Source organism: Ostrinia furnacalis, unplaced genomic scaffold (genome assembly GCF_004193835.3).
Source record: "Ostrinia furnacalis isolate ACB-3 unplaced genomic scaffold, ASM419383v2 OfSCF0074, whole genome shotgun sequence".
NCBI lineage: Eukaryota > Metazoa > Arthropoda > Insecta > Lepidoptera > Crambidae > Ostrinia > Ostrinia furnacalis.
The window spans coordinates 248,340-272,963 of NW_021130313.1; the positions used below are offsets into that span (position 1 = coordinate 248,340).

Below are 24,624 nucleotides of genomic sequence, written 5' to 3' on the forward strand. Positions count from 1 at the left end.
CGCTCTATAGTCAAACCAAAATATTTTGATCCACCATCGTAAAAGTGTACCAGGCTGTCAAGTGACAGCTCAAGGAAACTATAAAATCTTCAAATGTTCCAACACCGACTCCATAATTATAAATAATGGTATACATTAGTCCTAATCAATAATAAATACGTAAATTCTTTATCAAATAGTAAATTATCAAAGGTTTTTTACTATTTTGAGAATATTTTATACAGCCTATGTTCAGCAGAAAAAAAATTGAATTTTAATGGTGAGAGATTTTTTCAAATCGGTTCTATTCAAAACAAACTTTTCCTGTTTACTATTCTTTTTTTATCCGTAAAAGGAACATTTCATACCCACCAGCTGCGGGGGCAGCTAGTGGGTTATGTGGGGTTCTTCCTACCAGAAGGTGGGTAGCCCCTACACCCACTAAAAACCTGACTGTTTCTGCCATGATCCATATGAGTGATATGAGGGAACGCGGGACATCGCCATTGGCTGTTGCCTGTAACATTCGTCCTTAGCCGCCACCAGACACCTCCATGTCTAGCGACCGAGGCCTGTTAGGAAGGGACAGTTGGAGACCATAAGCTGTCCTCTTGCGCCCAGGGCGGCGAATAACCGGAGTGTCGGCTGAGGCCTCTCGCTCCCCCTTTCCACTGCTTCTTTCTGTGAAAGAACACTTTCACAGAAAGTGAGCACGCTGTACCATAAGATTATTTGTCTCATCATATATTTTATAGCCTGACCAGGAACATAAAAACCCTGGCAGGGCCGGATTAACCATCTCGGGGCCCCTAGGCACAGCTCGTTTCGGGCCCCCCTTTTTTTTGTCGCGGAGGAAATGCTTTGCGCACCGTCACTACTGCCGGGGGACAGGGTGGTGTGTGGGACTCCCGGCACCCTGAGAAGGGCACTGCTCCGTCCTGAAAAGGACGGGGTATACCTACCCACTCCTAAAACCTCCGCGGCGTTTCGTCATCGTCCAAGTGGGGGTGTCGCGAGTATCCGGCCGTAGCCTTAGACTTCCGCGACACCACCGGCGACAGCTCNTCAGGCTATATACTAATGTAGTTAATGTTTCCGAAAGCGAGCGGGTTCATTCCGTACCTGTACGCTTCATGCGTTCTCTAGCAAAAGCTGAAAATCAGTGTTCTGCCCTTTTGAGGGTAGTGTTTATACTGAGCTCTTTGCTTTTTGCATCGCTGCGGCACACATCACTCTGAGGAAGGGAACTATTTGAAACGCTAGTCATCTTTATCTTATGTTGTTTTGTCACTTTTGATAAGTTGCAACTGTTGAAATTATTACTAACCTGTGTAACAAAATACCAGTGGTGTCACCTAGTGTGTTTCTTGACTAACTAACTTTATTTCGATATTGAATTGAATTTGTGTGAATTTGTGTGTGTTAAAAGCATTAAAAAAAGTGTGTTACAACAAATAAACAATTTATCTATCTATTTTACGCCTCTTCCCGATTCGTAGGGAGAGGTCATTTCCAACCGCCGCTCGTTCGCTTAGGCTGGGCACTGTTGGAGCGTGTCAGTCTGCTGCGGTGACTCACGTGCCAAGACTGCAGTGTTACGTGACAATAATCTACAGGCTCTCGGCCTATACGGTGGAGGAATGGCCCGAAGCATCTGCATGGCAAGTCTACGGTCTATGTCATGATACGGGGGGGGGGGGTTGTCTTTCAATCTTCGAATCGTTAGGTAACCTTGGGGTTACTAGGGTTTTGGAACCCTGGGGGGGTACCAGGGGGTGCCTTAGGACTTATAACGTGGGGGGGGGGGGGGGGTCTCCCCGGGTGCCAACTAGGGCATGCAAAAACCGAGCGGTTTGGAAAAACCGGTTTTTTCGGTTTTTATTTTTAAAAACCGAACTAAACCGGTTTTTTCGGGTTTTTCGGGTCGACTGTTTGTAAGTAAATAAAAATGCTGCAAATTACAATAAAAATAATTTTATTTCTTTTGTATTCTAGTTTGACAAGATGAAGTTACATGTTCTGAACATAATTAAAAATCAAATATAAAGAGATCAACAATAGGATACTTTGCTCATTAGCAAAGCAAAACCTTTGGTCAGGACTTCTTGGCGGGAATCTGTAGCGTCATGTTAGCGGTTTTGTTTTATTTCCTCAAATTCGTGTGTGGGCGACTATTAATGAGTAATAATGGTGGATTATTAACCATTGAGTGTTCGTGAACGTCCATGGGTGTGGGCAAGAGAAGCAAAACAGTGCATCGTGATTCTTCTGGTTCTCTCAAGTTGTCCATAATTTCCATAGGAGGTCTCAGTAAAGCACCACAACTTTACTGAGACTCAAAGGGTGGGAAAGGGTATCATCTATCATCCTTCATTATATCATTACTTGATCTCATTTTGTAACTCGTATCACTTATATACTTGAAAATGGCACAAATCAAGTCGACCTCGACGTGTATTGCCAACATCATCAAAATAGAAGAAGAACATTTGGTCATAGTTATGCATAATTAAATAATATGTAAGTTGACACTGACAGAGACTAGCAAAGCAAAATGGCGGCAATGGTCAAATACAAAGCGCGTTCCATTTTGCGCCCGCGCGCTTATAGCTTTAGCTAGAAGATACTCATGGTACTTTAGTTCAATACCATAGCCATAGACTATACTCTACTCATTCACATTGCATTACAATATTGTTTTTATTGATATGACTAAAGAAGCATGTTTTTGTATGAGTTATTAAATTATCTAAAATCGTAGCAGAAAAACCGAAATAACCGAAAAACCCGGATTTATAACTGACAAAAACCGAGTTTCAAATTGTGTCGGTTATCCGGTTAACCGGTTTGCATGCCCTAGCCAACCCATGCTACGCCGCCACTGTATTCAGGCATCAAAGCCCGTTTATGTAACTTACAAGAAAAAGAAGTAGATAAGTAACTACTTTGAGAGGCGATTCTGCCGAACATTTTACTTATTTCAAAACAGGACAAGAAATTGAAGTAGGTATTTACTTATTTCAAATAAACACATCCTTCGAAACCAATTTAACGGACCGGCAATGATTAGGGATAAGGAGATAAAATTATATGAAATCACACCACAAGCGGAATAACCAAATTACTTATGCTAGTATCTAGATACAAATAAATAGACATTAAGTAGGTAAAGAAGGAAAATGTAGTACCTGAATCTTTAGGTTTAAATACAGCTGTAGCATCTTCTTTAATCATTCGTAGACTTCACGCTTCAGTGATCAAGTCAATTCCTGATTGCTTTATCAAATAATCCAACATGAAGTTCTCGGCTTTTCTCATGGTGGTGATGGCAGTCCTCGCAATGCTCTTCGGCGCTGGTCACGGTAATCCTGAGCCGAAGGTGCCAGTCAGGCAAATTGGCAAAGCTGTGGTAAGTGCATAGCAAAAAAATATTAGGATAGTCCCATAACATTTTGGCGCTAACAAAAACATGCGCAGAATGTTTTGATTCCCTTTCCATTATCAAAATAGATACCCACATCAAGGGACCATACCAATTTTTTTTTGTTTATTACATAATTTATTTTAAAGTAAGCACTTAACCAGCGCAAATCAACTTAATAATATGTAGGTACTTACAATAATTATCTTCATTGACTATTAAGTTAAGTATATCTCTACTACTACTCAGTAAAATAACACAACGATTTGAGTTATCACTTTTTGCGAGCCGCATACATTATTAAGTACTTAGTTTATTTTTAACTGTAACTCTGAAAGTTGTGAAAGAAAATTCTTCATAGTGAGCGTAGAATCTATTCATTTTTCTGTTTTCTTTTTCGTGAATCGTGAATTTTTCCATGGGTCTTTTAGATTTTGCGGTACGGTATAGTGTTATTTTATGAAGATTTTTCTCTTTTAGAAAACTGGATTTGGAATAGCTAGCGCAGCAGGCACTGCCCGTGACGTTTACGACCGCATCAGAAACCGAGGATAAATATTTTCAAATAAAAATAACATTTTCCTTTTTTTTTTGTTTTAGCAATACAGCTAAACCTTTAGGTACCATACAAACCTTTAGGGATTTATTCTGTTTTATAATAATCTCGAATACCATAATTAGGTAACATCTTTTAATAATAGTAAATACTTACGTGTTTTTACTTCAATAAGTGCTCTGAGGCACATCTGAGGGCTGAGTGTGAGTTCGAGCGCGTCAAAAAATGACGAATTGTAAAGCGCCCCTAGCGGGAAACGTTCAAAAACTAAAATTTTCATGATGTAAACTCACACTCAGCCCACTAACTGGTCTTTCAGGCTTCCAGCATACAACTTACCAGTGTAATATAATTTAATTCGCTTGCATAAGAAAATTAAAAGGAATGCTAAAACTAAAACCTAACGCACAAAATTCGTGCAACAGCCATTGTACAGACGACCATAGGAACAATGAAATAATACTGTGGCATTTCATATAATGGCAATAGGTGCTATTTTGCAACAAAAAATAAATCATGTAGGTACAGTGCGATTGTGCGACTGTACATTATTCAAGAAAGACTGGACTGTCGTCATAAAAAATAAAAAACAGCAAAAGGAGTTCACCCGTTGGTGGATTACACTTACAAAGCATGTTTTTTTGAAAACATAGATCTTTTTCCTTTGGTCGGAATTGTATTGTTAAGCGCATCTGCACTTATCAAGGCAGTAGTACCACAGATTACTACTTAATAAGTTACTGTAGTACTTACAACATAAACATAAAACAATTAAAAACTATCTTACGATACAAAGGCTGGCCTTTACCTTGGCCAACGCATCAGCCTTGCCATCCAGCGTGGCAATGTGGCCAGCCTTTTGGGCACCTTCCCCCAAGGTAGCGACTTAGATGAAATTTTTTATTTATAAAGCTTGTAGGTATATACATAATTTTAATTTTTACCCTTTTTTTATTTAGTTATAGTTTAGTTTAGTAGTTATTTGTTAACATTTAGTTGTATATATGTATAGATTATAGTCTTTTTCACCTAAGATGATTCGTATGACGTTTCGAGTTTGAAAGTTATAGAGATGTCACATAACTAAACCATAGCGATTTATCTATCGATTTTTTTCTAAGAGTTACTAAAACCTACTTTTAGAGAAATATTTTGTATAGGTGTTATTTAACAAAAACATGTTTTTTTTAATTACAAATATTATTTTAACAATTTTTTATTGGTAATATTCAAATTCCATGGACTTCGTGTTAAAAAAAACGATTCCTAAAAAGTACTGGTTCTGTTTCTTTAAATTAAAAACTATTAATTTATTTTCAATGCGTTTATTAAAGTCAACAATCGAAAAATATAGTTGATTTTTGTGATGTTTTTAATAACTAAGTATTCACTGCAATCGATTAATGAATCGCGGAAATAATCGATTTTGTTATACATCAAATACCTCAGCACTAAATCTATTCCGTTTCACACATTGCGTACATTAAATGTAAAATCTGAGTCTATTGATTATATTTCGATTAAATACGACGCAAAAAATATTTTTGCGTCGTATTTAATCGAAATATAATCAATAGACTCAGATTTTACTATATATTTCAAGACAAGTAGTTATTTTTTTTTTTTTATTATATTGCTAATAAAATACAAATATTTTTTCAAAAATATTCTGCATATGTAGTATGCGTAATATGGATAACTTTGAAGTGTCATACGGATCATCTTAGGTGAAACCGTTGTGGCTAAACGCAAACCGCGAAAGTCAAGAAAAAAAAAAAATCTTAGGTGAAATGAACTATAGTGATTATTAATTAATAGACAGCATGTTATTAATAAAGATATTTTCTAACAGAAAAAAATTCCTTCCGAGTTTAATAGAATTTCTATGTCAGTGTAACCGAACACTACCTGCGGTTACGGGTTCGATACTCCGATTCATCACCATATTAATGTTTTATTAACTACATAGTTACTTACCTTAAAGTTCAGAATATCCTAAATAATTTTGTTTTTAGAGATGTCTTTATTACTATTACTTATAATTATGATAACATTCTAAAATATCTATAAACCGCGTCGGTTACGAATATTTCGATCAACTTTCCCTATGAAACGAACAGAGAGATCTCTGATCCTTGCTCACTTAACTACTTAGGTAGAAGGAAATTATATTACCTACTTACAACATAATATTTATGTTTGTGCACAAAAAGGAAAGTTTCAACAAAAAGATAGGTTTTAGTGAGAAATTTTGTTGTAACTTGTATGTGTTTGTGAGTTCTTCCAAACTTTCTGGGTTGATAAAGTGAAAAGTCATGTTTAGGAACTTTGAAAGTAGTAAAGAATTTATTTTCATATAGTTTTTAGTCTATTACATTAAGAATTATGTTTAACATAAAATATTGACGTTGACAATCCATGTTTAGGGTGGAAAAGATTTAACTATCATTAAATTATAAATAGGTAAAAAAATTAAAGAACAGTAATAAATTATATTATTTTATCCTCGATTCTTGATGTTGGTGTACACTTCGTGGGCTGTGCCTGCCGCTCCAANTGGAGACGTACACAAATATTGACGCAAATGTAATCGTGCATGACATACGTAAAGTAAAAGTCAAGTAAGACCAAATGAATACAAATATTATTAATTTTATTTTGAACTAGCTGACCCGGCGAACTTCGTACCGCCTTAGCGTAGAGATTTTCTTAATATTTTTTTCCGTAAGAACCATCCTTGGACTTCCACAAACATTTAAAAAAAAGAATTATCGAAATCGGTTCAGCCGTTCACACGTGATGCCGTGACAACGCGAAACGGGTTTCATTTTTATATATATAGACTAGCGGCCGCCCGCGACTTCGTACGCGTGGACCTCGTTTTACTCCTTAGTTCGTAAAATATGTTGTTTGATATCATGTTGATAGATGGCGTTTCACGGCTTCCCCGCATGAATATTTACGAACGTCAAAAACAGTAGTTTGTCCAGCGCTGTAGATTTTAACCAATGACGATAGATTGCGCTTTTTAGACACCTTATTTATTTATTGAAATTTATTTGTCACATAATTATCGTCATAAATTATAGCCTATAATTATGTTAATCTGGTTTATAAACAATAATACTGTAAAGTTTCAACAAAATCCGTTCAGTAGTTTTTGAGTGAAAGAGTAACAAACATCCAGACATCCAAACTTTCGCATTTATAATATTAGTAGGATTGTTATACGTCGCCACTAATGACAATTTTTTTTCCCATTTATCCTCAGTAGGGACATAGTCAGTGTCCACAACCGGGAATAGACGGACTGCGGATACTATGCGGTATCCACGAATTACCTCAGCCTGTGCCTCAGTGATATCATGCGTTGCGCTTTTTTGAACAGTAGGATGCTCCACGACTACACAGCACTGTGCCATACTCGAGCCCCATATAGGACCATATAACGCGCGACGCAAAAGTATAGTCAGCGACTCAGTGCGGCCGGGCCTCCGAGATTAGGCATCAACCGGCTTAGTGCGCCGGCGGTAGCCAAAAGCTTAGGGGTGAGACGAATTGGTGAAAAAATCACTTTGATTTTTGGGTATTTCACGTTCTTTTAATTTGTGATTTTTTATTGTAAAATGCTTAAATCTAAAAATTTTCTCAGATAACTATTTGCCCAAGGATCTATGCTATAGGATATAAATGTTTGTTAAATCGTTTTACAGTACTTTTATATAAATTTCAGCTTGTAAACTGACGCTAAAGTGGAAATTTACAAAACCTGTGTGGACTTATCTTGATAGAATTCTTAAATGCTAAACTAATCGCAATATTTTCTCAATTAACTATTTAGACGACGAAATTGCCTAACTATTTATGCCTATAACATATTTGTAGTATTACTGGTTAATGATTGTAACGAGTTGAAAAAGTACTGTTTTTGCGCCAAACGGCGTAAACGCTCTTAAGTGGAAAACTCTCGACAGAAATTCACAGTATCGGAAATACGATGAAAGATCTATTGCATATTGTCGCGTCGACAGGCTCTCGAAAATTTCAAAGCGAGTCAGCTTTTAGAATTGCCTATAAAATGAGATGTCTGCGGCAAACATCAGATTATTTTCCGAGTAAAGCACTTTGAATCTACCTGAGTATAAAAATATTGAAGTTTTCTTTGAAAGTTAAAATGCGTTGTAGGCTAATACCAACAGTCGTTTCGCCGACGCAAAACGGTGGAAGTAGCAATAAATACGAAACGCCCAAGTTTTCAAGTACCACTGTTTGTCAAAAATTGTTTGTAGAGAACACTCTTTATTGTTGCCGCAATTTTGTATTCTGCCGGTGAAGATTGCTCAAAAAGAAAAGGTATTGGTTATACACGTAAATTGCTTGAGTGCCTCAAAGCGGGCGTTTGATTTTTAACGATAAAAAAGTCTTTTTGCGCCTTCATATTTGTAATGGAATCAATTTTCGTAACGATTGTTTGTTTCTCTTTAGAACGAAGTTGATGTTTATCGACAAAAAGCTTTTTAACCGACTTCATTATGTTTATTGAGCGTCTAATTAATAGGCATCCCAACCGTAAAAATACGGATGTACATAAAACAAAATGTGGTATGAAGAGGAAAAAACACAAGTTTCTTTTCTCCTCAAATCGTATTTGTTTGTACTCTTCTTATTTTTTTCCTGTTTTCTGAATAAGATAGTCAAATGTAATTTTGCAATCTATTTATATAGGCTCATGTCGAATAGCAGTTTCAGTTATCTGTAAAAGTAATATACACTTATGTTTTGGAGCTTCTTTAGAGATATTCGTAAGTAGTATGTAGGTATCGAACTCGAGATCTCAGAAAATACTTTAGGTACCTTCTGTTTGTCAGATAAACCCCCCAAAAAGAGCTGCAATAGGTGAAGAAAGTCCGACTAATTATGGAGAACATTTAATTTTATGTGACAGATCGTTCATTAGTTCAAGACAGAAATGTGTCCTTTACAAGATTTCAACCAGCAACCATCATACAACAGTCCACTAGGCCAGACGGCCGTCATGCGTCGTCATGCGTCATGAGAAAAAGGCAATAATAAGTAGGTAATATCAAATGATTTATTATCAGTGAGCCATCATAAATTACCATAAGACTGCTTTATTTAATCTACCATGTCACAGACAGGTACCATATTTCTTTTTTATCTTGAGTTATAGCAGCGTGCTCAGTGTGAAGTCGCCTGGGAGGGGGCGATGGCGTTTGTCATGCAACAGGTGAAAATTTAATTTAGACCTCTGCTTCTCTTTTGTCCGCAGAGATAGAAATCAGCACCGAGTAATTAGAGCAGAGTATTACTCTGTATCAATCTTTAAAACATCAATCTTTTAAACTGCGATCTCCAACCCGCCTGCCAAGCGTGGAGATTATGGCAAAACCCTCCACTATAGTGGAGGAGGCTCATAGTCCAGCAGTGGACTGTAAAGGGCTGTTGATGATGATGATGATTACTCTGTATATTATTTTCATTTATAAAATATTCATCTACTGTACTTGGACCAAGACCCAAATAATGAAAGTTGACGCAACAGTCAGCTTCTCAATCTTCATTCTATGGATGCCAACCACCGGCCTTTAGGGACACTATATTATTCATGGTATCATCCCGTATCCCACGTCAAAAGGTTTATATTATTCGGACTGTAATATTAAAGTAAAAGGACTAGGAATGTCTATGAGACGTCAATTTTTATCTTCTTAGTTTTTTCAGCTACTTTTGATTTCTTATCATGAACACATAAGTGGTCAAAACTTGCGGAACGATATAACTTCAAAATCTCTTTGTCCTGTGGCCTGTAAGGCGGTATGGTTTCAATTTTCTCCAACTTTAATACATCGACAAGATTGCGTATTGTCGACTTTATGTACATTAGCGCACGGGATTCTGTAGTTTTAGTGCGTTGGCTAATGGGCCATTGGCTAAGCACTGCGAATACTTGCCGATGATTGTTGCACACTTTGTGTTCTTCTGTATTCGTTTCGGCGTTCTTTTTCTTGACGCATGCATAGCAAACGGCTGTGCTGCGGTCCAATTGATCGACTTGTCGAACGCTTGTCGTTCGGCTCAGCTTTTTCGACACGGAGCCGGAGCCGTGAGTTTGAGTCGAAACATGCCGGCGCCTTGTAACGCCTCCCACCTGAATGCCCTCGGATTTCACGGTCGGCAGTTCACAAACTTTTTTGCTGTTGGAAATTGTCACGCACCCCGAATCATTTGCCTTGTTGCCAATGCTCTTACTCGACGAACTCGCAACGTTAAGAATGGGCTTTTCCGGTCGATGATTGCTGTTACATGCTGTGTAAACGTTTTCTTGTTTCTTAAATATGTGGCGGTGTATAACATTTATCAAATGTGGTGAGGGATCGTTGACGAGTTGTCCAATACCCCAGAGATATCCCGACATGGCTTTTATTAATTTACAAATAAAATCTTTGTTTACATTATTTTGTCACATGAGAAGACATTGATGTGAAAATGATTTATGTCGAAGCAATCAAAGTGTCATACTTATGTAATACAAGAAGTATCTAAACAAAATGTAGGTGTAGGTAGGTATTTGTGAAAGGTGAGTTTTACGTTAAGTTTTTGTAATAAAGTGAGAAATTACTAAACGGATACTGATAAAACTTTACCACTTGTATTCTTTTACTCTGACCCTCATTAAAATAGTAATAATACTCAAAAATGTTCTGCACAACTCTTAAAGTTATGGTGCAAAATATTTGATTTGATGTCAAACTTTCCCGAAGTATTCAATATTCAAGTAGGTACCAAGTTTGCGATAAAATTCGTCACTTGAAACTTGATAGTTCGGGAGTGAACGATACGATAAATAAGATTTTGGGTAAACTTCATTTTATTTAACCCTTTGCCCCACCAATTGAGCTGTAAAATGGGTTGCTATGTTTATTGTTCAATACCAGTGAGCGGACGCTTGCGGCTTTCTTCGCATAAATCTCATTTCTACCCCTGAAATTGAATTTTGGAATACTATTCCTTAGAAAATACCTTAAATCCAACGAAACGAAAGAACTAGGCTACGTTGTAAGTCACAGAAAAGGCGGTTTCAACGTGATTTAACATTTTGCTTTTTTTTCTGTAATTAGATATGAGAAGGAGCCACCTAGTTTGAATAATAATATTTAAAATGAAAGATGAATTATTATTAATAGTACTCGAAGGACGAAAATGAGTACCTATTTTATTATTAGTTTTGTGTTTCTTTTAATTAAGTACCGTAAGTTAAGATATTACCTACACAGTTTATTTCTCAGTTTCCAGGCGCCTCGGGATATTTTACGTGAGAGCGGGCACAAGACGGGGCACGTGCCATCCGGGATCAATGGGGCATTGACGAATTGCCCCGAGAAATAGTGGCGGCTAATGGGTTAACATTTCAAACCACTGATTTTCATTAATAAAACACCTTTTGTTGCCAGATAGTTATTGCTAAATTGGTTGTAAGCAAATGCATCTCACGCCCCCACCGGGGACGTTGTAGCTTATTATTTACCAGGTTGACAAGTCTCCAAATAAGAGAAATTGTTTGATCTTTAACAACGAACAAAACCTTTGATATGTTGATTGTGATTGTTTTGGCTTCATGTCATTTACCTTTTCCTTTTGTTTCCATTGGCTTTCTTGAAAATAAACGACTCAGTAACGACTTATTCATTGGCACCGTAATTTATTATTAAGAGAATAAAAGCGTAGATATCTAAGTTATGTTAGCTGCAAATTTTAGCCTTCGGCTGATGAGACACCGAAATTGAATATAATATTGAAGGTATGCAAGTGTGCGGGCTTCGGTAACCGATATTAAAATTGCAAGGGTTAGGTTGCTGAAAAGTGTGGGTCAATAGAGACAAGGGCCAAGGTAAACTAAAGGAAATCTCACGGGCGTGGACATTTTCCTGCCTTGGACCCTATTTTGTTACAGTTGGGGCTCTGTCAACACGCCTCGTTTCGCTGGTCATTTCCTTCTTTATGTACAGTGCACCCTTCGGGTTGATCAGAATTGAATAATCGGTGGAGCGCTTTGGACACGAGGTGGCTTCGAAAATAAAATATATGTTATGTTATTATGGTAATATTTCGAATTGCACGGGGTTTGGGTCAACCTTACCTTACCTTTATGTGGGCTGAGGTTCATTTGACTACATAACTTATTCTTTGAAAAAGAGATTGAAAAGCTTAATTAAAACATCTGGCAGTTATAAGGGTCGTAAGTTTAGGTAATTGAGGTCTTTGCCTCACGTTTAATGTTCTTTAATCTAAGTACTAATTCTCAGAATTAATTGAAGGTTATAACATAAAACAGTCTTAAATACATATTTGAATTAAAAAATATATTATTGACTATCAAAGCGGATTGTCTTAAATTTTCGCCAATTTCCGAAGTAGATTATTTAGGTACTTCTCAGTAATTGGAAGAAAAACCAAGACTTCAAAGTTCATTAAGTTAAACTGATTCGATGTCCGCAGCTCAACGGTCTTTGTTTCATTATAATTAGACGCGGCTTGTTGAACAAACTGTGGTATCAATTAAATGTGGGCGGCACAGTTCGCTTCACTTTTGATCTTCACTAAAAGGATTCAGCGTGAATGAGAATTACAAGGGAACAATTAATTGGTATGGATTTCGTTGTAATTAATGTTCAGAACAATTATTTAACTTCGTTTAAAGATTAAGCGCTGTTCGAGCGACGACAGTGGCGAGTTCTGATCCAACAAAAAATGTTGAACAGAAGCAGAAGAACGGAATAATCAATTTAGTTTTAATGGCAGAAAACGTACGCATATCTGGCTTTAGGGGGGAGAGAACTACCAGTGAACAATTAACAAATCACAAATAAATTCTTCAACTGATGGTAAACAAGGTAACTAACTGACATTAGTGCGATAGAATCAACAGTGGATTAGATGTACAAGACCGAACTCATTCAGTTACCGTTAGAAAAGGTCATAATGATTGAAGTGAACGTGTTAATAAGGTGAATGGTTTTCACAAAAATAAAACTCTGTTTCGTAATTTCAATTTCAATTCATAGGTTGCCTATATTCAGGCGCTGTAGAATGTTGTTCAACTTAACAAGCTCAGGCAAGGTAAAGTCTTCAAACCTTCAGCACAGTAATCCGGCAGATATCGATTGAATCTGTTAGGAAGTTGGCAAAGTTCTGTGCAAACAATTTTAAGGTTAAATGACGCTTCGTTGGACTCCAGCTAATTGCTTAAGTTACTATTGTTTCGGTTCGGGTCGCAAAGAGAGGCTAAAGCCCGGATTACTCATCTTGGCAATTATTAAAAACTTAACTAAGTGTAAAGCCTGCTTAATCGCTGAAATTTTGAGTGCTTTACAAGATATTAAAGCTTTACCTGTCCTGGTCTGTGTCTGTGGGTAATCAAGTCTTATAAATTAATTAGACGCTTTTTTATAGCGCTGAAATTAGCATTTCCATGCATAAAATATGATGTTGATGACGTTTATTTACACGTTTTTATCAATATTTTGAGGTGATGTACGAAAACGCCTGTTTATAGACTGGGACTTTTTAATAGTAGGTATTTGTTTACCTACCCTTCTATCAATTAGTGGACTTATAATTTCGCTTTAGCACTGGGAGATCGTAATATGGGTGGTACTTTGCTGAAATTAAAAATTAAACTAAATAAAGCTTCTATGCTAAGTACTTTAATATTAATCCATTAGGTTCTAGGGTTTTCGTCTACGCTAAAAGTTCAAAAGTTTCCCAGTAGGTACATATTTGTCTGATTTGCAAATTGAATTCCAATATATGTACTTGTTCAGAAGTCATAAAGTACAGAATATTTTATATTACCTTACCGTAATAAAGTACATATTTTACGTCCGCTCCAAAAGTCTGCTGATAATAATCGGATTCTTGATCAACCCAGCTCAGGCATGAAAATATCAAAGAACGTCTCGTTTGTAAACTTGATTTTTAATGTACAGTCCGCGCCGAACGTCATTAGAACATTATTACATTTTACATTTTGAAATAAAGATCGACTGCAACATGTTTCACCTGTTCCTTTTCTTTATCTGTCGGAAAACAAACAGTTGAAGGCTGGGTTGCACCATCTTACTTTGAATTTAACAAACGTCAGAAATCTGTCAAACTCCATACATAACACACCGGTTATAATTGTTAAAGTTAGGTGGTGCAACTCGGTCTAAGAGAATGGTAGAGACATCCTAAGGGTGGGTTGCACTATCTTACTTTAACAGTTACTGAGCTCAAAATTTCAGTTAAACCACCAGTCAGACAAAAATTGGGTTGCACCAGTTTGACAAACAGTTAAATGACGTCATATTTAACGGCAACAGTATCCGCCCGATTTTGGCCGGTTATTGTAATAGTTAGTGTCAAATGAACTGTCAACTTGAAATGTCAGTGAAAAGATAATTGTATTTACTTAAAAACTTAATAAAATGACTTTTATTCGTGATATTCTTTGGGAATCCAGCTCTCCTGATGACGAAAGTGATAAAAAATGCAAAAGAAAGATTGTTATCAAACTTAAATTGACCGATTTGGAAAATGAGCTGATGGTGAATTCTTGGACGGATTTTGGATTTCCTAAGGCATGGAACTACAGACAAACGCAGAAAGGGCTCTATGTGCTATCGTAGTAATAGCAGTAGTGCTTCACAAGATAAATCTAAAAGTCAGTAAAAATATTTCTACTGCTAAATTTGACAAAAACTTTACCTTTAACCGCTATTTTGGAGCTACCCACCCTAAGCCTAGTAATTTCATTTTAAATATGATATCGGAACTACGTTGTAGTGAACAGATAGACCACACACCATTAACAAAATGCGCGTCCTATTACATTATTTATTAGCGATACTTAATTTATAAATAGATAACTTTTATTATTATTATTATTTATTTTTTCAGCCAAATGACGTCCACTGCTGGACAATTTATTTATTTTTCTATTTTATTTTACACGAACTAATATATTTTTTCAGTGTTACATGCACTTAGCTACTTTTCATGAGATTATTAAATGATAACGGCGTGGACTGTACTTAGACGCTGTTTTCAACAACATTATTCAACGGTCTTGGTATAGGTGATTACTTCGTGCAAAAATACCTACATTTAACTTTCTTTTTAAAAAGTTTAGAAAATAGAATATAATTGGTTTAGAATATGATGTTAGTTCAAGAAGATTGACGATGGTGGAAGAATTTTCCAATGTGTGAATTAGTTTTTCCATTCGACAGAAAAATGACAGAATTATAATAAACCTTATCATGTGTAACAAAAAAGCCAAAACGTAGGTACAATTTGTGTAATACATACAACATACATATATGTATAAACATGTAGGTACAATATGTAGGTCTGTAGGTACGTACATTTTATAATTGAGTTCACAATATTTTCGCACGTGCAACTCGCCTCGCAATCACTGGTAGGTAATTATCACGGCTAAATCACGATATAATTAATTCTATTGTTAACGTTGACATTATTGGTGTTAACAAGCTATTGTCGTTGTTACTAATACTAATTGGAGACAAATTGTAATATTTGAATAGGGTAAGTGTTGTAACACGCAACTGAGGTATAAAACAATTCGAAGCCAAGCCTGTGTCTTTTATTTGTGTAAATCCTAGATCCTATCAAACATTCGCAAAATAATTTCCTTCCCTTCTTTACAGACTTTTCGTAAATCAGTTTACGAACTGGAAAAGAATGTCTGATTTAGTTTCCCAAATACCTCAGGTACAAAACCGCGCAGAATGCGTTTATGAGGTCGGATATGACTAGCAAGCGGGAGTACTCTGAAAAACAAATTTCGAATATATGTCCATCCCTTTCACGTAAAGCAAGAGCTGGCATGATCGAGAGTGACAGTTAGACCTGGAATTACGTAAACGACTTTAGAGCAAAAGCACACGATACGTTGCGGCGCCGCACCGCAAAGATTTCGCCGTTTCGCGCAGCGCGGCGCCCGTACCGCTCGTGCGCCCGCCAAATAAATTTTTATGACGACGCAGCGACACCGCTGCAGTGTCACACCGCCGCATTGCATCGTGTGCTTTGGTTCTTAGGGAGTAAGGCAGGTTAGGGCAGCGGTAAAGTGACGGAAGTCGTCACTTAATGTTGGGAGTGGCTGATGGAAGCCGGTGTTGTCGGCATAAAGTAGCGATAACACGGCGCGACATCCATGTCAAGGTGCAGATCAACATGACATCATTTATGGAAGAAAATGGTACAACGTTAGCTACAAAGTTTTTCACTGTGTTAGGTACTGTAATTTAGTTCTTTCGTGATTAAGTGGATAACACATAGGGGCAAAAGAAGATGTGTTCTTTTTATTCGATATGGAGAAGAGATACGAAGAGTTCAACATCTATAATATTTAAAGTGTTGCTCCAGTTACAAAGCTACTTTTTTCACTGTAAGTGAACTTATTACAATAGTAGGTACTCGTATTATTACATATGTATATTCCAATACGAACAGAATTAATGTTGATTTTACTCTATCTGGGGGCACGGCAGTGCCCCCGCCAAGTCGAGCGCGAAGCAAACACTGCCGTACCATCTTTACTGGAACCATTTCGCCGCATTTTCAGGCCTCTATTTGAGAACCTCTGGATAAGACCAGAACGCAGAAATTTTTGTCATCTAGTAAGCTATAATCACATACTTAAAATCCAAAATTTCAAGTTTGTAGGTCATTTAGTTCCGAAGTTAAGCGAAAGCAAAGTTTCGCATTTACGACACTCACTCACTCACTCACTGATGATCATCAAAATAGAACTAGTACTTCCCATTAACTCAGAGAGCTGAAATTTGGTACAGAGTCAGAGTTTAATGACTACATAAAGGGAAAACTATAAAAACTAGGAAAATCGAAGATCTGGAGTAACACCACATTCACAATCAATACTACTAGCGCCACACCGGCAACCGTGGTGTTCGCCTGTACCGCTCATCGCTAGATGGCGTGGCACTTGTTATTAAAACAATTTCTGATTCGTTGTCCATTTTAAAGGTCGTTGAGTTTATTTGTGTTTAATATCGTATTATTATTGCGTAATCCGTAGTCGTGTATTACGCGCACCTAGTATTTCTCGCTAAGCTTATGTGCGAACGTAGAGATTCACTCCGTCTCTGTCTGACCAAACAAATTTGAGCGTGACGAAGCAAACGCACACAAACGCAGTCAAACCATATTCATGTAAATAAGAAAAAATATGTAAATATTTTTATGAAATTGATATCTTTTAAATACGCCAACTTTTAAGTTGACAGTCCTAAGCCTGTTGAAGTATTCATACTACGGTTGTATCTTTTCAAAGAATTGTATTTTAAAGTCCTATTACGTGGATTAGTCCGCACTAGTCGCGTCAAGTATGCTAAATGTCTACGTACTAGGTGGAATAGGTATTTGGATCGAGTATTAATAAATACTAGGAATAGGTGCACCTAGTATCAAATTTACCTAGTATAACCCATCTCTACAAGGCAGTAAGTAGTACCGCCTCTGTGGTCTAGTGGTAATACCACCTGCTTCAGACGCAGAGGACCCGGGTTTAATTCCCAGTGGGGGCATATTTTTCTCGGTTTGGTATTCGGCCTGATCATCACTTACCATCAGGTGAGGAGATACAGGCCAAGTGAATAAAAAAAACCTTCCAAATTTAACAGGATTTATGATTGTGTTCTTGTAACGGATTACAACGCTGCCTGCGGTTGCGGGTTCGATTCCCACAAACGTACTTAAACTACTAATGTATAATGCTTGTGAATAATTAATGTACCCAGAGTAATGTGTATCTATTTCACTATACTGAAATACTCAAGTCCGGGCCTATGTAACTGTAAGTGATTTAAATGTTTTGAACATTTTAATCCTTGGGAAACCCTTGTTAAAGTTTTAACTTTGCGATTCTCATTTAGTACTTAATAGGTATTACCGGTATGACTAAAAGATCTGTATCTATTTTAACACTACCTATAAACAAAAATTTAAGTACCCTAGGTAAGTGAGCGTATACATACACCAATAATTCAACTCACGTCTACAAACGTGTATGCATGCAGAGCAAATGTCACTGAACTGACTATTATGACTAAACCTGCGTAGGTACTAACAATGACGTTTGTAAGAGATAGCGCTTGGGATAGCCCAAGCTTACGGTAATTGAAATTAAGGAAAACAACATTTCGTTATTGTGCCTTTAAATACTGAATTTGCTGCAGCGAGATGTATTCCCATCGGATTCGCCATAGCGTGCATTTGTACCTACATCATCTCTAAGTCATGAAGTTTTCAACTCTTTCCATGGTGGTGATGGCGTTGCTCGCGATGTATGTCGGCGCTGATCACGTCAACCCTTCGCCTAATTGGCAAAAAATCAAAATCATAAGCAAATTGACAAAGCTGTGAGTATAAGTTTTATAGATACAGTATTTATATCTCAGAGTTTTATTTCATAATTGTACTATTAACATTCTTTTACAGGAACAGCATACAAAGTGGACACCAACATCAAGAATAGAGATTAAGAAACTCTAACAATGTTAACTTCTCATTTATATCTAAAAAATCGACTGTAATAAACTACTTATGTAGGTAATAATAATGTGACTTAGGTACCTAGATTTTATTTAAGTAAATAAAGCTGTTGAAAGTTCATATGCCTCTATTATTTATTCATACCTAATTGCTTGTTTGTCCTCGTAAGTTACAAATTGAAATCATTAACCTCCTCCTTCTGAGGCGGTCAGGTATTAAAAAGTTGCATAATTATTTTTTTAATACACATAAAAAGTTCATAAAGAAATAGTGAAACGTCTTATACCAGTACCTACGTAAGAGTATGAGCTTTTTGCCTCGCTTTCTTCTTACTCACCATATTAACTTACCTACCATACATGTTCTCATATAAAATATCCTTCAAGAATTTCAAGATTCTGGACTTATCTATTACTTGTTTCATATTGGCCTGTATAATAAGGCTCATTCAAGAAACAAAATAAATGAAATTATTTTGCATCCCTCGCGCCAAGGAAGTGTGATTGCCGACGTTTGTCAAATACAAATGGACGGAATAACCCAGTTCGCGTAATTCACGGGAAAGTGAGCAGGAAAATTTGTTAAGACTTAACTTATTGTAGTGTTGTTTTTCAGTAAGGATGATATAGCGAGCCTAATATATGTATTTGAACACTTAAAATCTTTACTAAATTCATGCCACCACCTACCCACAAGGTGAACCGACGACCTGATAAAGGTAGCAGGATTGCAGGAAGGCGCTGGATGCAGCCCGCTAATAGTCGTGCGTTGTCGAAGTGATTGGGGGAGGGAGGCCTATGTTCAGCAGTGGACGTTCTGTGGCTGAAATGATGAAGCAATCATTTATATCCAATAGACCAGTCATGATAATTTTTTTGGCTCTTCACGATCGTAGGTATACTAACGGACTGTTTCAACGATAGTTATTTACTTACTTAACTGAATAAGACCGCTCTTGGTTATCTGCTTAGCTACTTAGATTATAAACTTCGTCTATTCAGTTACTTTTTACGTAAAGGAGGAACATCATTAACCATCCCTTCAAACTTTTGCATGTACCTACTTTTATTATTATAATTTAGCCAGGGTTTCTCAAACTTTCAGCACCACGAACCCCTGTTAAAGTTTCCAAGTGACAGCGAACTCCTTAACTAGCTAATTAAGTCGCCCCTCCCCCCAAAGAAAATAATAAAATTGCCTATTGAAGAAAATAAAGGGTACTTACTAATTTTGGACAATTTTAACCTAAATTCTGCCTACTAAATCTTGTCGCGAACCCCCTGCCGTCGAATAGCAAACCCCTAAGGGTTCACGCACCCCACTTTGACAACCCTGATAGCTTATTAGATCTCTACTTTTCATTTTAAGTGCGAAAACTATTATTTTTTATTCTTATTATTATAGACAAGTTGTTTTTAGGATTTAACCAAGATGATAAATTAAAGACCAAATAACATTCACAGCGAATTATTTGTTTTACCAGGTGTTATGAAAACATAAAAATCACATGAAATCGATCACCGAAATAACTAGGTGTAGTCCAATATTACACTCAGTCTAATTAATAAACAGCACGTTACATTTTAAAATGGGAATATTATCTCCGTGTTAATACTATTCTTTTTTGCATGGAAAGCAGAAACTAAAAAGCAGAAATCATATTTTCCAAAGCAACGTAGGTTTCCTTATTGTTTAAATCACAATTTGATTACAATTTTATTGTAATTAATTATATTCCTATAATGTAAGTAAGTTTTCGCGACGATATGAATATTTATCGGGATAAACCCATAGGTATTACGAACACACGTGCTCCTCAGGAGGAAAAAAATCGGAAAAATGCCAAGCTTTAAATAGGAGACTTCACGTCTTTAACGCATTCACACTAAGAACTCCAAGTAGAGTTGTTTGTCTTCGTATCCACGAAATAAAAAAGAAATATTTTTAAAATGAAGTTCACAGCCATTTTCATGATGGTCATGGCGCTGCTCGCTATGTTCGTCGGCAGTCACGCCAACCCAGCACCCAAGGTCCCTGTGAAGCAGATTGGCAAAGCTGTTGTGAGTATTCTTTAATAAATAATTATTAAATAAACCATAAGGTTTATTTTGCTACAATATCACATTTTTTATTAGAGAACAAATAATACGGGACATGTCACGTTTTCATTTGATTTAGAATAAACTACTTAAATGTTTATTCTTTGTACTTTTTAAATTACAAAACAACATGACTGCGTCCTCGAACTTAAAAGTTTGTTCCCTGACTCCATTCAATGATTAAAAGTTTTAAACTTAACGTGGCAATACATAGGTACATAGTTACTTACTAAATATTAGATCAATAACAGAGCCTAACTTTATTTGGAATCCAGCCAATATCAACATTTTGAATTTCCACCGCGAATAAGTAGGATAAAGTGACGTAACTCCTTTCCTCCTTCCATGTACGGATACTTATATGATTTATGTATGTAATAAATAAATAATTAATGTATTTTCTATTTTCTAGGGTAAAGGAATCGGCGTGCTTGGTGCCGCGGGAACAGCTCACGAAATATACAGGAACATCAAGGATAGGAGATCAGGCTGATCGGAAAAATTCAATCATTCATTAGCTTCTAGATTAACGATATTACAATTTTGGGACCAAAAAGTTTAATAAAGTTCAATGTTTTTTACAATTATTTTATCTTTTTACTTAACCCTAAATCCCCTTAGAAAAATAAATTAGAATCCTTTCATATCACGTTATATAATAAACAAATTATTTAGGTACCATTGATCAAACAATAAATCTGTAATCAATCAAGCTTATATGCTGACCTATAATGAATAGATATTTTAGTTACACATATAAATTAATGAACACGAACACGAAGATAACTCTGGTGCACATCACACTAAAGCCCTCAACGAGATTCGAACCCGCAACAGGGTTGTAAAATCTTTTGTTCTTTAGTCAAATAAAAAAAGCCTTTTCAATTATTTGTTGTTACCTATTACAAAAACCCTTGTTAAGTATTGAGCTCACTACAAACATAAGCTATTTCATACAAAATGGGTATCTATGGTCATTGAGTTTCAAACTTCAAATTAATTAAAAAGTTCAGCTAATTTATTTATTTATTTTATTTTAATCAGAACAACAAACAATATTACATAATATACTCGTAGCTCATACCAGTACTAATAACAATAATTAATATTTTACTACTTTATTATTACAGCTAGGTATTTTTTCTCATTATAAAAAGTAGAGCTGTAGAAATATAATTTTAAAAAAACCTTTTATTTGTCGTCCGACTGGCATTTACAAATTAAAGCAAAACAGCCTAATATNTCTAATATTTACCTATTTCGTACAATTTAGCTAATATTCGTTGTGTAAAAGATTTTAGAATCGAGTTTATTTGCTTAATTCTTTTTCAGAATCCCTCTGATAATTCCACTAACATCTTCCTGTTACAAGAGACAAAACTTAACGTTTTCATCATACAATTGAAAATAAAAACAGATTGAATTCAATTTCATTTAAGTTTAACCTAAGCGAGAAGAAATATTTTTATTGATACATCAAAACCAATTTAAAAAGTAGTAGGGTAAACCGACAGTGATTGGACGCTGCCAGTCATTGGACAAAACAACCCTTGAATTTTTTTAAAATGAATATTCTTTCAAATACAATGAATATTCCTTCAAAAAAACGCTCTTTTATCTCCATCAGTCGGGATCTCTCAGTTGTTAAAATAGAAATGCTATTTTTAATTCAGTAAATAACTGTCCAAAAACTTTCTTAGTGTCCAATGACTGGCAGTTTACCGTAGTTAGGTAGCTATTTAATATCACTGAAATACGAAAACTCACTCATAAAATAATTATGTTGTTAACAAAGCGTTTAGGATTAACGCTCACTAGTCAGAGGCACAGCCAAATGACACAAAAGAGTCGAGGAAACAATTTTTAGAATGTACTTATTTGCACATTTTTTTAAATTGTATCTTCCTGAAGCATTCGGAAACTTGTTGTTTTTGGGATAAAAGTAAGTTTATTAATTATTCTACTCGAGTACGCCTTTCAGTTTTTAAATTGGGGCTGAAACTTTTTAATTTTAATCAACCGGTTTTTGAGCAGTACGTTCTAATTACTTTTTAATTTGTTTCTGAAAACTGGACTGGGTGTGATTGGAGCTGGTACAGCCCACGAAGTATACCACAATATCAAAAACAGAGAATAAACTTTATTTAAAATTTTAATTGAGCCTTCTGATATTCTCAAAGCCCCGAAAAAAACAATTTAGATCACACTACGTAGAAGCATATGAGGTAGGTAAGTATAAATTGTTTTTCAATCAGTGTGATACAGTACTTTAAGGATAAGGATAGATAATAATTTAGAACTTATTCAAAGTAATATTACAGAATGGTTGCATAATAAAATAATCATATTATGTACCTACAATAAATTTTAACCAGGAAAGATGAATCAAGGATAAATCAATACTTAATTATGATAGAGAATTAAATAAATACCTAACAGATACAAAAAGTTTATTATTAGGTACTTGTAAATATTTTATTTAAAACTGACTTCAAAAAGAAGGAGTTTATTTTTGTGTCCAGTGAGTTTTAGAGAATTTATTTTATTTTTGACCTGATTAATCAACAATGAAAGAGGGTAAGTATCGGGTTGATCTTTGAAAGGGATTTTAACGAAGTCGTGAAATTTCTTTACAACGCCATATCATCAAAGAGCCATGGGACTAATGCAAATGGGATTACTTTACCCATGGGCAATTTTATCGAAATGAAAAATATACGCATCTCTAATAAAAACATGTATCTCAAATTCTAAATCAACAAGTTATTCAATTCTTTGTATTACTAGCTAACCACGTTAAAATATATATACAGAAGATAAGTATATTCCCTAAAATATTTACCTATTTCGTACAATTTAGCTACTCGTTTTGTAAAAGTTTTTAGAATAGAGTTTGTTTCCTGTTTAGGTACAAGAAACAAAACAAATAACGTTATGTAAAAATAGATTTCCACGTCATAGTAATCCTATTTCATGTAGGTAATAAAAATAAATAAATAAATAAAATTTTATTAAGCGTTTAGGACAAAAGGGTCGACGTATCGATTTTTAGAATGTATTGTATGAAACGTGGAAACCTCACATAATTCTGAATAGAACAAATCATTGGAATCATTGGAATTGGAATGTTCATTCTATCGGTGCGTTAGTGTGATTAACTACATTACTATTCGTACTGACTGAATTTGGATAAAGCAAATAGTAAATTGAACACCAATTATACATTAAAGCATACCTAGTGTAATTTCGAGTAGGTATTAATATTTTTTCATGCATCCAACAAACTTACGAGTTAGTGGCCAGTCTAATAATCCGGTTTAGCTCATAATGACAACTTCTCTCAAGGTGATTCTTACTCAGTCACTATTTGACTAAGATACACCCCGCAAATTAGAAGCTGTACCTCTAGTACGAAAAACTTTCGAGTTCGTTTCGTTGCGTATTCAAAGTGTCATCGAAAAATTTTGTATGAAAAATTAAACAGCGCCCCCTATATTATAGCCGCCCTAGGGGGCGCTGTTTAATTTTTCATACAAAATTTTTCGATGACACTTTGAATACGCAACGAAACGAACTCGAAAGTTTTTCCTACTAGAGGTACTGACCAAACTATCGGCCGACTAAAAGTCTGAAGTCTGCAGGGTGTCTAAGATGTAGAGTTTTTAAAGTTTGAGCTTACAGATAAGCTAAAATATATTATATTTTTTAATAATTTAAAGGAAACTTCAAAATATGAAATCATACTTTAACATTTTTTAGCGTAAAAGTATTTTACCGTACAACAATAAAGAATGCCATGTCCATAAGAATAATCATACCGTCACGTACACAATATTTCCCGTTCTTAAACTTTTGTCTTATCGCATACCCATTCATCGGGATAAACCCAACCCGATATGAGCACGAGTATTCATCACCAGGAAAATTTTGGAACCACCGCGGAGCTTTAAATATGAGGCTCTACATCT

The 24,624-nt window shown here is 35.7% G+C and overlaps 3 protein-coding genes across 3 annotated transcripts; 2 read left to right on the forward strand and 1 right to left on the reverse strand.

The window, feature by feature from the left end:
• Positions 1–3,258: 3,258 nt before the first annotated feature.
• Positions 3,259–3,971, forward strand: LOC114350126 (uncharacterized). Its single transcript, XM_028300784.1, has 2 exons — positions 3,259–3,388; positions 3,881–3,971. The coding sequence occupies exons 1-2, from the start codon at positions 3,275–3,277 to the stop codon at positions 3,953–3,955; spliced, it is 189 nt and encodes a 62-aa protein (XP_028156585.1). The 5' UTR covers positions 3,259–3,274; the 3' UTR covers positions 3,956–3,971.
• A 5,689-nt stretch (positions 3,972–9,660) lies between these two features.
• On the reverse strand, positions 9,661–10,429 carry LOC114350224 (uncharacterized). The gene has a single exon (XM_028300931.1). It carries the CDS (start codon positions 10,390–10,392, stop codon positions 9,661–9,663), a length of 732 nt encoding a protein of 243 aa, XP_028156732.1. The 5' UTR covers positions 10,393–10,429.
• A 10,020-nt stretch (positions 10,430–20,449) lies between these two features.
• On the forward strand, positions 20,450–21,243 carry LOC114350294 (moricin). The gene is made up of 2 exons (XM_028301030.1): positions 20,450–20,617; positions 21,069–21,243. The coding sequence occupies exons 1-2, from the start codon at positions 20,507–20,509 to the stop codon at positions 21,147–21,149; spliced, it is 192 nt and encodes a 63-aa protein (XP_028156831.1). The 5' UTR covers positions 20,450–20,506; the 3' UTR covers positions 21,150–21,243.
• The last annotated feature ends 3,381 nt before the right edge of the window (positions 21,244–24,624 follow it).

Excerpts from the sequence above, each read along its gene's own strand:
- LOC114350294 (XM_028301030.1), top strand. The coding sequence starts at position 20,507 with ATGAAGTTCACAGCCATTTTCATGATGGTCATGGCGCTGCTCGCTATG. Across the intron at positions 20,618-21,068 it reads AGCAGATTGGCAAAGCTGTT|GGTAAAGGAATCGGCGTGCT; the intron begins GTGAGTATTCTT and ends TCTATTTTCTAG.
- LOC114350126 (XM_028300784.1), top strand. The coding sequence starts at position 3,275 with ATGAAGTTCTCGGCTTTTCTCATGGTGGTGATGGCAGTCCTCGCAATG. Across the intron at positions 3,389-3,880 it reads GGCAAATTGGCAAAGCTGTG|AAAACTGGATTTGGAATAGC; the intron begins GTAAGTGCATAG and ends TTTCTCTTTTAG.
- LOC114350224 (XM_028300931.1), bottom strand. The coding sequence starts at position 10,392 with ATGTCGGGATATCTCTGGGGTATTGGACAACTCGTCAACGATCCCTCA.